At 42.3% G+C, this 16,231-nt stretch overlaps 1 protein-coding gene across 1 annotated transcript; it reads left to right on the plus strand.

Annotated features, from left to right (window-relative positions):
* The first annotated feature begins 5,348 nt into the window (after positions 1-5,348).
* On the plus strand, positions 5,349-12,879 carry LOC108520372 (syncytin-1-like). The gene is made up of 2 exons (XM_017859717.1): positions 5,349-5,543; positions 10,907-12,879. The coding sequence occupies exon 2, from the start codon at positions 10,907-10,909 to the stop codon at positions 12,620-12,622; it is 1,716 nt and encodes a 571-aa protein (XP_017715206.1). The 5' UTR covers positions 5,349-5,543; the 3' UTR covers positions 12,623-12,879.
* Positions 12,880-16,231: the final 3,352 nt, after the last annotated feature.

A 16,231-nucleotide genomic window follows, 5' to 3' on the forward strand; every position in this document is an offset into this window, starting at 1 on the left:
GTGTCCATGTCTTTGATTTCCTCGGCTGTGAGACAAAGAATTTCTGGTGTGACCCCAGACTATGAGGCTGCTTTACTATCTAATAGGATTCTTGTTGAAGACAGTTCAAGGTGATCAGACTTCACCTGGGGGATGGTGGAGGATGAGGAGCCTGTTCAGATATTGGGGGTGATCAGATATCACACGGGGAGGAGTCTTGCTAAACTGACTTAGCAGTGTTCTTTTCTGGATTTTACAAAGAAATGCACAGATAAGCCTAGGAGAAGTTTCAGGAGCTTGACTAAAGTTTGGTCAAGCGAAGAATTAACATTGGTTAAATGAATGATGTGATTTAACAACTTCTTCCTGAAAGTTCTCAACAATGTTCAAACTAAATCCTTCATATTGTGGTTAAAGTTCATTTGGCCTTCTTTTGTGTTACTTGCTATATTTTAGAAGACACGCATATATTTACCTACTTGGATTTTAGTTTTTTTGCAGCAATTTATTTTTAACCCCAAATTAAGAATTTTTACTTCTGAAAGCTTAATCCTTTAAAAAAAATACCAATTCACTCCAAAGCTTAATAATGCTAATGTGCTTATAGCTGACAGAAATAAGTGCTAAAACACAAGAGCTACTTAAATTACATATGACTATATAGCATTCTTTCTGCCTCTTATCCCCTAAAATAGATGAAAAAAATGTGTTAAAGACATTGCCTGCCTTCCCCAGGTCTTAGTATACACATCATTTCCTCAACGGGTCTTTTGCGACACTACAGGTGAAGCTAAGTACCTCCACTGATTATTACCAGTACCTGTCCTTCCCTGCCCTGACATATCCCACCTTTAGGAAAATGCTTTTAATTACTATGGCTCATTCCCTACTCATTTTCCCAAACTCATTGAGGACAGATTCATTGGTGACCTTTTTCATGCTACATTTCCAGCACCAAGCATAATGCCTGACACATAGGAAGTGCTCAATCAATATTTGTTCAATATATGATTTAATCTGCTCCTTCACCCATTCAAGCTATTCATAAAAGATTTGAGATGGAAAAATAAACATTAATCATTGCCAATAGGGACTGAACTGTGTTCTAAGTTAGGAGAAACTTACTCTTTCTGTACATAGTTTTTCCATTGTTTGGATTTTGCTATTGTTTGCAAGGTTTTTTTTTTTCATAACATGAAAGCTTTCTTAATTAAAACAAAAAAGATTTTAAATTCAATAGTAAATAGGTTTCTTGTTCTATTTAACAGACCTCTGACAGAGAAAACACAGTTGGAAAACAGAAAGAACACTTATTGATTCATAAATACTAAGGACCTCTTTATTTCCTAAGTATAATTAGACCACATTGTTTAAAAAATACATTTCTTTCTTGAGTATATTTTAGTTTTAGAACTATCACAGTAGTCATTTCAATTCTCCAGTGTTCTTGAAATAGGCATTCATTTTGCATTACTAAATGAAATGGGGGAAGCATTATCTTAAATGGTATTGCCTCACTGGACTCCTTCCTAATACATCTTCTCTATATTAGTGATCAGAACTTCTCCATGCCCTACCAGAATCTAGAGATATTTTTCTCAATCCAAAGTAATTAAATATCTCAGTAATAGCTGGTTTTTGCTGAAGGCTTGATTTACTACTGTCTTTCTCTAACAAAATGTACATTTATAATTCTATCACTATGTTTATATATCACTCCCTTATTATGCCCCTTATTAAGAAATTATTCTTAAGAATAGCAGTTTGGAATACAAGTAACAAAAGACCTATTAAAGTTAATCTTATAAATACATCTTTATTACTTCGCTTAACAAGAAATGAGAAGAAAAGTGTTTTTGAGGCTAGATGATTCTGTGATTCTTTTCGTGCTTCCCCTCTGCTACCCTTGCCATGGTGGCTACTCATCTCTGTAAACCAAAACTAAAATTCTAAGGCCCCCCAACCATCTGAATGAACTTCCTCGGCCAGAGAACTCTGAAGTTTGAACCTGAGAGACTGGTTCATCCCATGATGGGAAGTGGGAGTTAGGCATGCTTCTTTATACCTCTCCAGCATTAACATGACTGTAGACCATAAGTCTGATAAGAAAGATTTACAGTCTATTCTCTCTGAAGCCTGTTGCCCAAGGCTTCATCTGCATGATCACACTTTGGTCTCCATAACCCCTTATCACAATCTACACATTTCCTTTCTATTGATCCCAGGTCTTTAGATAATCTCAACCAATTGTCAACCAAAACATATTTAAATCTCCCTAGAAATTAGAAGCTCCCTACCCCCACCCCTGCCATCTGCTTCAAGTTGTCCTTTCTTTCTGGACCAAACCAATGTATTTCTTAAATGTATTTGATTGAAGTCTCATGTCTCCCTAAAATGTATAAAACCAGACTGCACCCTGATCACCTCGAGCACATGTTTTCAGGACCTCCTGAGACCTGTGGCCACGGTTACACATATTTGGCTCAGAATAAATGTCTTCAAATATTTTACAGAGTTTGACTCTTTTCATCAACATCTCAATGCTCCAAATGACTTTAGACACTCCAGATATTGTATCTTCAGTCAACAACCTTCCAAGTCCAGAAGACAGCCTTCCTTGGGCCCCTTTTGTTGAAAGAAGAAAACACTTTTTCAGAATACATGCCAGATGTGACGGCGCGTGCCTGTAGTCCCAGCTACTCGGGAGGCTGAGGCTGGAGGATCGCTTGAGTCCAGGAGTTCTAGGCTGCACTGCGCTATGCCAATCGGGTGTCTGTACTAAGTTCGGCATCGATATGGTGACCTCCCAGGAGCAGGGGACCACCAGGTTGCCTAAGGAGGGGTGAACCAGCCCAGGTCGGAAACGGAGCAGGTCAAAACTCCCGTGCTGATCAGAATACGCTAGCAGCTGCTCCCCAGTTGTGCCCATTCCTAAATTGCTGGAGAGGAAATGTATCAGCCAAAGATACCTTTTTTTGATCAGGATATTGCCTGGTACTGAAGGTGACCCTTTCCCCTCCCACAAGCACAAAATATCATGGGTCTGTTTGCTAGAAGATGAGAAAAATGGGAATTTGATAGTCAGTGCAGTGAGTATTTTTTTCTCTGATTTGCCTAGTTTAAGATATAGATTTAAGATTATAATTGTTAGGTAGAGTTGAACCCTGATTAGGTACTTATTTTTAGTAAAAGTATAAAAGAATTTTTTATTCTTTAATTTATTCAATGCATTACAAAAAGAGCTGAGATAGAATAGGAGTGGGATGAGGCTCCTCCCTCACACATATTTTCTTTTTTCTTCTTCTTTTCACAAAACCCACACCACTGCCTCACTGACTATACCTGCTAACCCCGAGGCTTTAGTCACACAGATATAATAGCCATTCTTTTGTGCTCTCATAACGTTTAACGAGGCCTTTTACTTAAATAATTCCAGAAACTGGTCTTAGGAGATCTAAACATAGAACTAAGGGCTGTAGAGTGTCCCGCCTTGGAAAGAAATGCTGAACAGTTGATTTATAGCCTTGTTACCACTGTGGTCAGATCACCAGAAGGCCAGTTACTAAAGATAACTAGATGTGCTGACTTGTATACCCTACCTCTCACATGCTTTACCCAGACCTGCCTGTATACCTTACCCCTAGTGTCAATTCGACACTCTGCCTCATAAAAACATCACTACCGGCTTTTTCAGGGAGACTGCTAGATCCTTGTTCCTTGCCTCCACTGTCTTCCTTGCACTGGACCACAAGCCCTGAAATAAAAGCCTAGTATGGGAAATCTGCTTGGCTCCATGTTAATTGCCATTACATGGGGAACCAAGAAGCCTGTAGTTTATAAAAGTGCTAGGTGCCAGAATAACCAATAAACAAATGCATGATCCCTGCTGTCACGGAGTTTACATTGTAGTGGGGGAGACAGACAAAAAAGGTGAGCTAACAAATGAAAACATAATCATATTTGAGGTAAGGGCTATGAAAGAGGAAACTACATGTAGTAAGAGGATGAGAAGGGAAGGAAGCAGTTATCTTCTGTGATGAGGCATCTCTGAGGAGCTGACATTCAGCCTAAAGAAAGAAGGGGAAAATTAGCTGGGCATGGTGGCACACGCCTGTAGTACCAGCAACTCAGGAGGCTGAGGCAGGAGAATCACTTGAACCCAGGAGTCGGAGGGTGCGGTGAGCCGAGATCGCACCACTGCACTCCAACCCGGGCAACAGAGCAAGACTGTCTCAAAAAAAAAAAAAAGAACAATGAGGGGAGGGGTGAGTGGAGTACAAGCTGCCTGAGCAGAAGGGAAAAATATGCAAAGGTCTTAGGATAGGACAGTGGCCATCAGATTTGAGAAGGGATGCTTCCTCCTCTGCCTCAAGAAAAGAAAGTAAGGATGTTTCCCAGTGCAGAAAAATGGCAACAAGTTGACGGGTTCCCTTTCACATAGGTTCTATCTCTTTAGTGAGTAAGACACTGAGTGCTATGCCTAAGTATATTGCCATGGACAGAAGGTCAAGACTAACCTATTAAAAAAAAAAAAAAAAAAGGAAGGTGGGTGTACTTCAAACTCCTGTAGCAACAGAATGAGAAGGGCTGCAGGAAACCAGGGCAACCCTGAGGACCTAAGGGACTAGAAGGAGAAATTTAAAAAGTATCAGGATTCTCTCAGGCTTGCCTGCCCCCTGGGCATCAGCTTCACTCTCTCTGGGGCTTTTGTGAAGTGTGACATTGCTGTAGGCAGCTCTGTAGGCAAAATGTGCAATCTCACAAAATGGAGAAAACAGATCATTCCATACCACTTCCATTCAAAATAAAATAAAATCATCTCAGTTTGGCATATCCCTGAATCAAACACTCTGGCCAGGAGAATGGAGCACTGTTATAGATCCATTGTATTGTGCAGGTGTAGTCTGTCCAGAGCCATGAGGCCTGGAATTAGCCGACCTCTGTTGCTTGATCTCCGCAAAGCAGAGACAAGAGGGCACATTCCCGGGTTCTTTATTTACAAACCCTTCCCGCGCGCGCCTAAAGCTTTTCCCGCGCGTGCCTAAGTTTCTCCCGCGCGCGCCTAAGTTTCTCCCGCGCGCGCCAAAACTGTTCCCGCGCGCGCCAACCTTTCCCGCACGCGCCAACCTTTCCCGCGCGCGCGCGAACATTTTCCCGCCCAGGAAGATATGCAGCCCAGGGCGCAGGCGCGATCCCGCGCCCGGGAACAGTACAAACCCACGGCGCATGCGCGATTGTAATTTGAGAAGACCCGGCCCCCAGTCACCGCCCTGGCCCAACCTCTTCCCCTGCCAGCCTATATAAGGCATGACCCTACACTCAATAAACGAGACTTGATCAGGCTGTTTGTCTTGTCTCCATTTCTTGTGTTTTCTTGTCTCCTCCATTCCCACTCCCCCTTCCAGGGCCCGTTCGACTGTCCTGCAGGTCGGGACACCTGGCGCCCGAACAGGGACCTGGACACGGGGGAAAAAGTGAGGAAGAAGGCACTAAAGTCGGCCGAAAGTGAAAGTGGAAAGAAATTCCTCCGGACGTCGCGGGAGCCTGCCGCGTTGGAACCAGAGGTGAGTAATAGTGTCTGATTATGGGACAAGAATTAAGCCAGCATCAAATTTATGTAGGGCAATTAAAAGAGGCTTTAAAAACACGAGGAGTAAAGGTTAAAAGTAATGATTTGTTTAAGTTTTTTGATTTTGTAAAAGAAACCTGCCCTTGGTTTCCACAAGAGGGGACCATTGACGTAAAGAGGTGGCGTAGAGTGGGAGACTGTTTTCAAGATTACTATAGTACTTTTGGACCAGAAAAGGTTCCGGTGACAGCTTTTTCTTATTGGAATCTAATCAGAGATATAATAGATAAAAAGGAAAAAGAAAAAGATCCTGAGGTAATGGCAGTGGTTACTCAGACTGAGGAAATATTAAGAGGCAGCTCCCAAACCGACCTCGAAAAACCCATACCTAATAAAGAAATAGACCTTATATCGCTACAAAGTGACGAGGAAGAGGCTGGGGTCCCCTCAATGACAAATATAGAAACATCAAATAAGGAAAAGTTCAAAAAATACCCAGTTTTACCTACAACTAATGAAAGCAAAAGTAAAAATAACCTTAACTGTTCAGAAGTAAACTGGGATAATTTAGAGGAAGGGGCAGCAAAATATTATAATTCTGACTGGCCACAAACTCTTACTTATCCCCCTCCCTATAATAAGGCTTCTGCCCCCGCAGTTATGGCAGTAATAGACCCAAAAGAGGAGCTTAGAGAAAAAATTGCACAGCTTGAAGAGCAAATAAAGCTCGAAGAACTACATCAGTCTTTAATCACTAGATTGCAGAAATTAAGGACAGGAAGTGAGAGCGTTCAATACCCTAAAGGAATAGAGAAACCCTCTCACCCTCAGAGACCCGGACAGCATGTCCCAAAAGGAAGGTCGCTTGGTAGTAGGGATAGGGAGGATTCCTCTCCTCGAGATGTTTTTCCAGTAACGGAAACTACAGATACGCAGGGTCGAGCCTGGAGACACCACAATGGGTTTGAATTTACTGTAATAAAAGAACTAAAAACTGCTGTCTCGCAATACGGAGCTACTGCCCCGTACACCCTGGCCATAGTCGAATCTGTGGCCGAAAATTGGCTCACTCCCATAGATTGGAATACCTTAGTTAGAGCAGTTCTTTCCGGAGGCGACCATCTGATTTGGAAGTCAGAATTTTATGAAAATTGTAGAGATACGGCCAAGAGAAACCAACAAGCCGGAAATGGTTGGGATTTTGATATGCTAACTGGCTCGGGTAATTACACAGAAACCGATGCTCAGATGCAGTATGATCCTGGACTGTTTTCTCAAATCCAAGCAGCGGCTACCAAAGCCTGGAGAAAACTTCCTGTTAAGGGGGATCCAGGAGCCTCGCTCACGGGGGTCAAACAAGGACCTGATGAGCCTTTTGCAGACTTTGTACATAGACTTTTAACCACAGCCAGCAGAATATTTGGAAATGCCGAGGCAGGGGTGGATTATGTAAAACAGCTAGCTTACGAAAACGCTAACCCGGCTTGTCAGGCAGCAATCAGACCTTATAGAAAGAAAACAGACTTAACAGGTTACATCCGCCTCTGTTCAGACATAGGGCCCTCATATCAACAGGGTTTGGCTATGGCTGCTGCCTTTAGTGGACAAACCGTAAAAGACTTCCTCGCTAGTAAAAATAAGAATAGCAAGGGGTGCTTCAAGTGTGGAAAATTGGGACACTTCGCTAGGGATTGTAAGGGAGAGCTAGCTAAGACCTTAGAGGCAAAAGCTCCAGGCCTCTGCCCTAGGTGTAAAAGAGGAAAACATTGGTCCAATGAATGTAAATCTAAAATTGACAATCAAGGAAATCCCCTAACACCTCAACAGGGAAACGGATTGAGGGGCCGGCCCCAGGCCCCGAAACAAGCTTATGGGGCGGTCAGTTTTGTACCAACCAACAACAATCCGTTTCACAGCTTAGTAGAGCAACCCCAGGAAGCGCAGGATTGGACCTCTGTTCCACCTCCCACACAGTATTAACCCCTGAAATGGGACCTCAGGCCCTAAGTACGGGTATATATGGGCCCCTACCCTCAAACATGTTTGGATTAATCCTGGGGAGAAGCAGCGTCACCATGAAAGGCCTACAGGTCTTTCCAGGAATAGTGGATAGTGATTATATAGGAGAAATCAAAATCATGGCCAAGGCTATTGACAACATCATTATCATTCCTCAAGGGGATAGAATAGCGCAGTTACTCCTGTTACCATTGCTAAAAACAGCTAATAAAGTCCAATCGCCCCTAAGGGGAAAGGGAGGATTCGGATCCTCAGACATCTACTGGGTACAGCCCATTACTAATCAAAAACCCTCTCTCACCTTGTGGCTAGACGGAAAGTTATTTACAGGACTGATAGACACAGGGGCCGATGTAACAATTATTAAACAACAAGATTGGCCCTCCAGTTGGCCCACTTCAGAGACCTTAACAAATTTACGAGGAATCGGGCAAAGTAATAACCCTAGACAAAGTTCCAAATATCTCACCTGGAGAGATCAAGAAAGTAATTCCGGTCTCATTAAGCCATTTGTTATCCCTGATTTGCCTGTTAACCTTTGGGGTAGAGATCTTCTCTCCCAAATGAGGGTCATGATGGGTAGCCCAAATGATATAGTCACTGCACAAATGTTGGCTCAGGGCTACCACCCTGGAAAAGGGTTAGGAAAAAGAGAAGATGGCATTTTACAGCCAATCCCAGCCATAGGAAAATTGGATAAAATGGGGCTTGGAAATTTTTAACCGTGGCCATTGACATGCCTGCACCCCAAAAATTTGCTGATCCAATCACTTGGAAATCAGATGAACCCGTTTGGGTTGATCAATGGCCACTAACCAATGAGAAGCTTGCCGCTGCCCAACAGTTAGTGCAGGAACAATTAGAGGCAGGACACATTACAGAAAGCAACTCTCCTTGGAACACCCCCATATTCGTCATAAAAAAGAAATCTGGAAATTGGAGACTCTTACAAGATCTAAGAGCAGTAAATGCTACTATGGTCCTTATGGGCGCCTTACAGCCAGGGCTACCCTCTCCGGTAGCAATCCCTCAAGGATATTTTAAAATTATCATAGACCTTAAAGATTGCTTTTTTACAATTCCCCTTCATCCTACTGACCAAAAACGATTCGCCTTTAGCTTACCATCTGTAAATTTCAAAGAACCAATGAAACGATACCAATGGAAAGTGTTACCTCAAGGTATGGCCAACAGTCCCACCTTGTGTCAAAAATATGTGGCTACGGCCATACACTCAGTTAGAGAGACATGGAAACAAATGTATATTATACACTATATGGATGACATTCTTATAGCAGGAAAAATGGGAGAACAAGTTTTACAGTGTTTTGCTCAACTCAAGCAAGAACTAACCACGGCGGGTTTACAAATAGCTCCAGAAAAAATACAACTACAAGACCCTTATACATATTTAGGTTTTCAAATAAATGGACCTAAAATTACAAATCAAAAGGCCGTTATCCGTAAAGATAAGTTACAAACCCTCAATGATTTCCAAAAGCTCCTTGGAGACATAAATTGGCTTCGGCCCTACTTAAAACTCACCACAGGAGACTTAAAACCCTTATTCGACACCCTGAGAGGTGACCCCAGCCCTAAGTCCCTTAGGTCGTTATCAAAAGAAGCTCTTTTATCACTTAATAAAGTAGAGGCGGCCATTGCTGAGCAATTTGTTACTAACATAGACTATTCACAGCCATTAACCCTTTTAATATTTAACACAACACTAACACCTACTGGTTTATTCTGGCAAAATAACCCTATTATGTGGGTCCACTTGCCTTCATCTCCCAAAAAGGTATTACTCCCCTATTATGATGCCATAGCAGATTTAATTATTCTAGGGAGAGACAATAGCAAAAAATATTTTGGAATTGAACCCTCTATGATCATACAACCTTATTCTAAGCCACAAATCCATTGGTTGATGCAAAATACTGAAACGTGGCCGATTGCTTGCGCCTCTTATGCTGGCAACTTAGATAACCATTATCCACCAAACAGGCTTATTCAATTTTGTAAGCTGCATGCTTTTGTCTTCCCTCATGTTACCAGTAAAACACCTTTAGACAATGCCTTATTAGTATTCACTGATGGGTCATCCACAGGAACTGCTGCATACACCTTTGCAGACACCACTGTTAAATTCAAAACCAGCCATACTTCAGCTCAGCTAGTAGAATTGCAGGCCCTAATCGCAGTACTGTCAGCCTTCCCTAATCAGGCCCTTAATATTTATACTGACAGTGCATATTTAGCTCACTCAATACCTTTACTTGAGACCGTAGCACAAATCAAACATGTCTCAGACACAGCCAAGTTATTTTTACAATGCCAACAATTAATACATGACAGATCAACACCTTTCTTTCTTGGACATATTAGAGCTCATTCAGGATTACCAGGACCTCTATCCCAGGGCAATCAACTGGCTGATATGGCAACCAAGACGGTAGCCATAGCTACAAATACAAACCTAGCCCAAGCACAGGCTATTCATGCCTTACACCATCTTAATGCTCAAACTTTGAGACTGATGTTTAAAATAACTAGAGAACAAGCAAGACAAATAGTTAAACAATGTCAGACCTGTATAACATACCTGCCAGTCCCTCACTTAGGAATTAACCCAAGAGGACTAGTTCCCAACATGATTTGGCAAATGGATGTCACTCATTATTCAGAATTCGGTAACTTAAAATACATCCATGTATGTATAGATACATTTAGTGGATTTATACTGGCCACCCTACAAACAGGCGAAGCTACCAAACATGTCATAGCTCATTTACTACACTGTTTTTCCATAGTTGGAAAGCCTAAACAACTAAAAACAGACAATGGTCCTGGTTATACATCCAAAGCCTTTCAAGACTTTTGTCTTAAATTACAAATAAAACACATTACTGGAATTCCCTATAACCCTCAAGGACAAGGAATAGTTGAAAGAGCACACCTATCCTTAAAAACCACCATTGACAAAATAAAAAAGGGAGAATGGTACCCTACTAAGGGCACCCCTAGAAATATCCTTAATCACACACTTTTTATTTTAAATTTTTTAAATTTGGACAACCTGAACAGATCAGCAGCCGATCGATTTTGGCATTCCGAGTCCAAAAAACAATTTGCCACGGTTAAATGGAAAGACCCCTTAGACAACACATGGCATGGTCCAGACCCAGTGTTAATCTGGGGAAGAGGCTCAGTTTGTGTTTTTTCTCAAACTCATGATGCAGCCAGATGGCTACCAGAGCGACTGGTAAGACAGGTACCTAACAATAACCAATCCAGGGAGTAATTTTCTCCCTGAGAGTACTCTTTTCCTCTATTGCAGAGATGAACTTCAACTACAAGCCCCTCTGGACCATGGTGCTGATTTGCCAAGCACTCCAGGTATATGCCGGCTTTGGTAATCCCCATGAGGCCCGTAAATATATACGACAACGATACGGTAAGCCCTGTGATTGTTTGGGGGGATATGTGACCTCCCTTCCAAATACGTACATCTCAGCTGTGTCCTGCTCCGCTTACACAGCATACCTGTCTAGTGACTCTCTTAAGTGGAGGTGTGTGTCAACCCCAAGAATATTTAGTGGAGGGGATACCACAACCTGCCCTTGTGACACATTTGAGACTGCTATGCATAGTTCCTGCTACACTACTTATTTAGAATGTACCTCTGGCGGTAAAACATACTATACTGCTATCCTAACAAGATCTAGAACCCCTACTATAGGGGCCAATAGTGTCCCTACAGTTGTAGGAAGTACCAATAACCTTATATCAGCTGGCTGTACTGGAACTGTAGGACAGCCTGTCTGCTGGAATATTCACCCCCCTCTTCATACCTCTGACGGAGGAGGACCACAAGACAAGGTCCGAGAAATTAGGGTATACAAAAAACTTGAAGAGTTGCAAAGGTCCCTGTACCCGGAAATTCACTACCACCCCTTGGCCTTGCCCAAAGCCCGAGGGAAAGAGAAAATTGATGCCCAGACCTTTGCCCTCCTCACGGCTACTCATAACCTGCTTAACAATTCCAACTCTAGTCTGGCTGATGACTGCTGGCTGTGTCTGCAATCAGGAGATCCCGTTCCTCTTGCCATACCCAGTAATAACTTAAATTATACATCCAATACCCCTTGCACCATAATTCCTCCCCTTAAAGTACAGCCTTTAGAATTTCCTAGTTCCTCTTGCATCTACTCCCCTCCCCTTAATAACACTTACGACCTCGATGTAGGATTCAATCAATTCAATAATTGTTCCACCATAGTAAATATTTTCCAATCGCTGTGTGCCCCAAACAGCTCGGTTTTTATATGTGGCAATAATAGGGCTTATACCTATTTACCTACTAACTGGACAGGACGCTGTGTCTTAGCCACACTTTTACCTGACATAGACATTATCCCTGGAGATGAACCTGTACCTATCCCAGCTATAGATCACTTTTTAGGAAGAAACAAAAGGGCAATACAATTTATCCCCTTACTTGCAGGATTAGGCATAACTACTGCCGTAGCAACTGGGGCTACAGGCCTAGGGGTTTCTGTTACTCAATACACCAAATTGTCTCGCCAACTGATCTCAGATATGCAGGCCATTTCGAGTACTATACAAGATTTACAAGATCAGGTAGATTCTCTGGCAGAAGTAGTGCTCCAAAATAGAAGAGGCCTAGATTTACTAACTGCAGAACAGGGAGGCATCTGCTTGGCTTTACAGGAGAAGTGCTGTTTCTATGCCAACAAATCCGGGATCGTCAGGGACAAAATCAGGCGTCTACAAGAAGACCTAGAAAAACGACGAAAAGAAATAACCGATAACCCGTTTTGGACTGGGTTCCATGGACTCCTTCCCTATCTTATGCCATTCCTGGGCCCCCTGCTTTGCCTATTGCTCTTACTCTCTGTAGGACCTTTGGTTTTCAATAAGCTCATGACATTCATTAAGCAACAAGTCGAGGCTATCCAAGCGAAGCCTATACAGGTCCATTATCATCGCCTAGAACAAGAAGATCGCGGTGGTTCATACTCACACCCATTATGACCACCTTCCCTATGCGCTGAACTGGACAGCCAATGACGGGTAAGAGAGTATCATCTCTCACTAACCTAAGACAGGAGGGCCGTCATAAGCTACTGCCTAATCCCATGACGGGTACCAGTGATGAGATGCATTACTCCAACCTAAGACAGGCGCAGTTCCCGAGGGACAATCTTCTAGCCATAATTATATATAAAAAAGGGGGACCTGTCCGGAGCCATGAGGCCCGGAATTAGCCGACCTCTGTTGCTTGATCTCCGCAAAGCGGAGACAAGAGGGCGCATTCCCGGGTTCTTTATTTATAAACCCTTCCCGCGCGCGCCCAAAGCTTTTCCCGCGCGCGCCTAAGTTTCTCCCGCGCGCGCCTAAGTTTCTCCCGCGCGCGCCAAAACTGTTCCCGCGCGCCAACCTTTCCCGCGCGCGCCAACCTTTCCCGCGCGCGCGCAAACATTTTCCCGCCCAGGAAGATATGCAGCCCAGGGCGCAGGTGCGATCCCGCGCCCGGGAAAAGTACAAACCCACGGCGCATGCGCGATTGTAATTTGAGAAGATCCGGCCCCTATCACCGCCCTGGCCCAACCTCTTCCCCTGCCAGCCTATATAAGGCATGACCCTACACTCAATAAACGAGACTTGATCAGGCTGTTTGTCTTGTCTCCATTTCTTGTGTTTTCTTGTCTCCTCCATTCCCACTCCCCCTTCCAGGGCCCGTTCGACTGTCCTGCAGGTCGGGACAGTAGTCTGTCATCCAAAAGAAAAGGAGGCCAGGCAAAGACAACAGTCACCATACTCAAGCTCTTCAAAAACCAACACAAGTGTGGCTGATAATTGACAGAGCAGAAGCATCGCCATCTTGGACAAGCACCTCCATTCTAAAGTTCCCCTTGATCGAAAACTGCCTAAATCCAAAGGGCATCTGCCTAATGGCTAAGGTCAGCATGACCATAAACCACATTCTAAACCCTTCCCTGACCAGAGACATGCCAGCCCCGAGATAACCTCCCTTCCAACCAGAGACATTCCAACCCTGCAGTAAGCTTCTCCACCACACAAACATTCTAAGCCTGTGATAAAACCTCTCACCCTAAAACGAATAAATACTCTTAGTCTAGAAGAGAGAGCACTCTTGAATGAAATCAGCCAGAAGCCCCTCTCAGGTTTATTCTCCAAAATAAAACAGTCTTTGACTCTTGAGCTGCTTTTCAGGTTTCTTTCCTCTTTCTTTCACTCTTACAATAATAACTAAATTCACGTTGTATTTCTTAAATCACAACTAATGTGTTTAAGCAACAAAAATACTCTAGGATTCCAACTACTGAAGTTCTAACCAACTCAGAAAGGAAGACTTGGTAAAGCCTCAAGTCAGTTGCAGCATGAACAAAAGATTTCTAATGCCTATTTGGAAATCATTCTTCCCTGTATTGATTCTATGATGCTAACATTCATTCTGTGCTCCAGTTTATTCAATACCCCACACCATGCCTTATTTAAATTTTGCCTCCCTGTGTCTATCTACCAATGCTCAAAATTTCACACTCATTTTTCTTTACTCTGGCTATTGCTATTCCTAATTGGCTACTCCAGAAGTTTGGGCAAAGATGAAACAATACAAAAGTATACTTAAAATCACTGAAACAGCCTCTATCTTTGTCACAAATCATACCATCCACTTCTGGTTTTGATTTAAAGTGTTAATAGTTTTTCTAATAGAGAAAGACCTTGTGGCTAACTATAAAATTCCATTTCTACTCAAACAGCACCACCTGCAGAGTCATTATGTGATGTTGCAATTCAGAAAACCAGGCAAGCATAGCATTTACTTTGGAGAGTAGGAGACAGAAACAAGAGGTCAGATTCTCACTGGTTATGATATTCTCCTCCCCTACTTTTACACATTGTACTGTAGTTTTCTGTAAGTATATTTTCCAAAAAATTGCAATGTCTAGGGCTTCAACATTTCAACTCTATTCACAAACCTTGAAATCTAAAGGTTTAGCTTTAAAATATCAAATAGAATATAAAGGTATTAAGATATTTTACTACTTATCCTCTTACACTGCATGACTTTTTTAAAAAGTTAACAGAATTATTTACACACTTGGAGAGATGTCAAAACCTGAGCAATACAGAAAGTATGTAACTATATAATAAATTTTAAAATGTTACTTTTCTAATTTTGCAGTTTCACTCAGTAGCTCCATTTAGCCTCCGTAAGTGGTTAAATATTTTGTGTGGAGGAAGTATTTATTAGTTGTTCTCTATAGTACATTAAAAATAGTTCCCTACACCTTTAACTGTTAATTAGCTCAAATATTTGGTTCAGAAACCACAGCCCTGTTTAGTGTGACCTCACTGGTATGGCATCTGGGCAATTATCTTTGAGATAATGAGCCTTTTCATCCATAACAGAACAACAACCTCTCACTTGGATTGCAAAAGATCAGAGCCAATCTGCTGCACATCAGGGTGCCTGCCATCCCCTTTGTATCATACCTTATTTTCAAACTAACCTTTCACATTCTGAATTAATTAAAGTGTTTTCAGATTAAAAATTAATGAATTCACTTTAGCATCATTTGAGGAAATAATACTCACAAAATATCATCCAAGCCATGTTTTTGGATTCTAATACCACAGCCTAAATGAAAAGATAACTACATCACTTCCAGAATTTTCTGACACATGTCATAGTCTAGCCAGATCCTGGTTTGGGTTACTCAGAAAAATAAAGCCACAGAAAACATTTAGTGATACAATGTATATTGGTAAATGTTCACTTGGCATTTTGATATATTCTAATTTCATTCAAAAATGAATTTGGAGGTCACCAAGTTTTCTATCAGATTGTGATGATAAAGTTTCTAACCTTTACCATTAACTCCTACTCTATTCATTTTCTGCCTAGCTACCTCACCAGTTGTTCAAGACTACATTTGTCTCAACTTCTCACACAATGCTAAATGAAAATGGAATTCGCACCACCAGGATGACCACAGAATAGAAAGGAAAACTTTATTGGCGATACTGGTTTGCAAGCCAGGAAGAGAAAGTCTCCAGCATGGACCAAAGGTGTTTTCTCTTCAAAGACAGGAAGAACAGACTGGGTTTTATGCCTGATAGTACCAGTGTCACACATATTCAGCAGGTTTGGGTAGAAAACTATACATATTTATGAGGGGAGCCAAGTGTATGTGGACCGGGTAAACATGTACATAACATACGTCCCATGTTCACTTTGGGGTGGGGTTTTAGCGTTAAAACGAGGTCGAATTTAGCTCTTTATGTCAAAAGGTGAACTACAGGACACTAATACGATTAGTGCTTAGCCTCTCTAAGCTGGCTGACACTGCCCTAGAGTCTGCAGCACCTTATCAGAAAACAATGCTTGCAGTGTTGGTCCTCTGTCCAGCCACAGCTGTAGTGGTCTAGGTTGTCATTCAGCCTGATAGCTCCTGTTGTTAGGAGTTTTACAGGTGTGTGGTTTTTCTTATAGCAGGCATTTAGAAATGTGCCATGGTAGCCAGGCCCTGAGCCCTCAACAATAGGGTAACTTTTATTAACCTTAGGGCCTATCTTAGCTGTAAAAGGGCATCTATTTTGGTGTCCCAGATC

The sequence above is a fragment of the Rhinopithecus bieti genome, unplaced genomic scaffold (assembly GCF_001698545.2).
Source record: "Rhinopithecus bieti isolate Rb0 unplaced genomic scaffold, ASM169854v2 scaffold_50922, whole genome shotgun sequence".
Lineage (NCBI taxonomy): Eukaryota > Metazoa > Chordata > Mammalia > Primates > Cercopithecidae > Rhinopithecus > Rhinopithecus bieti.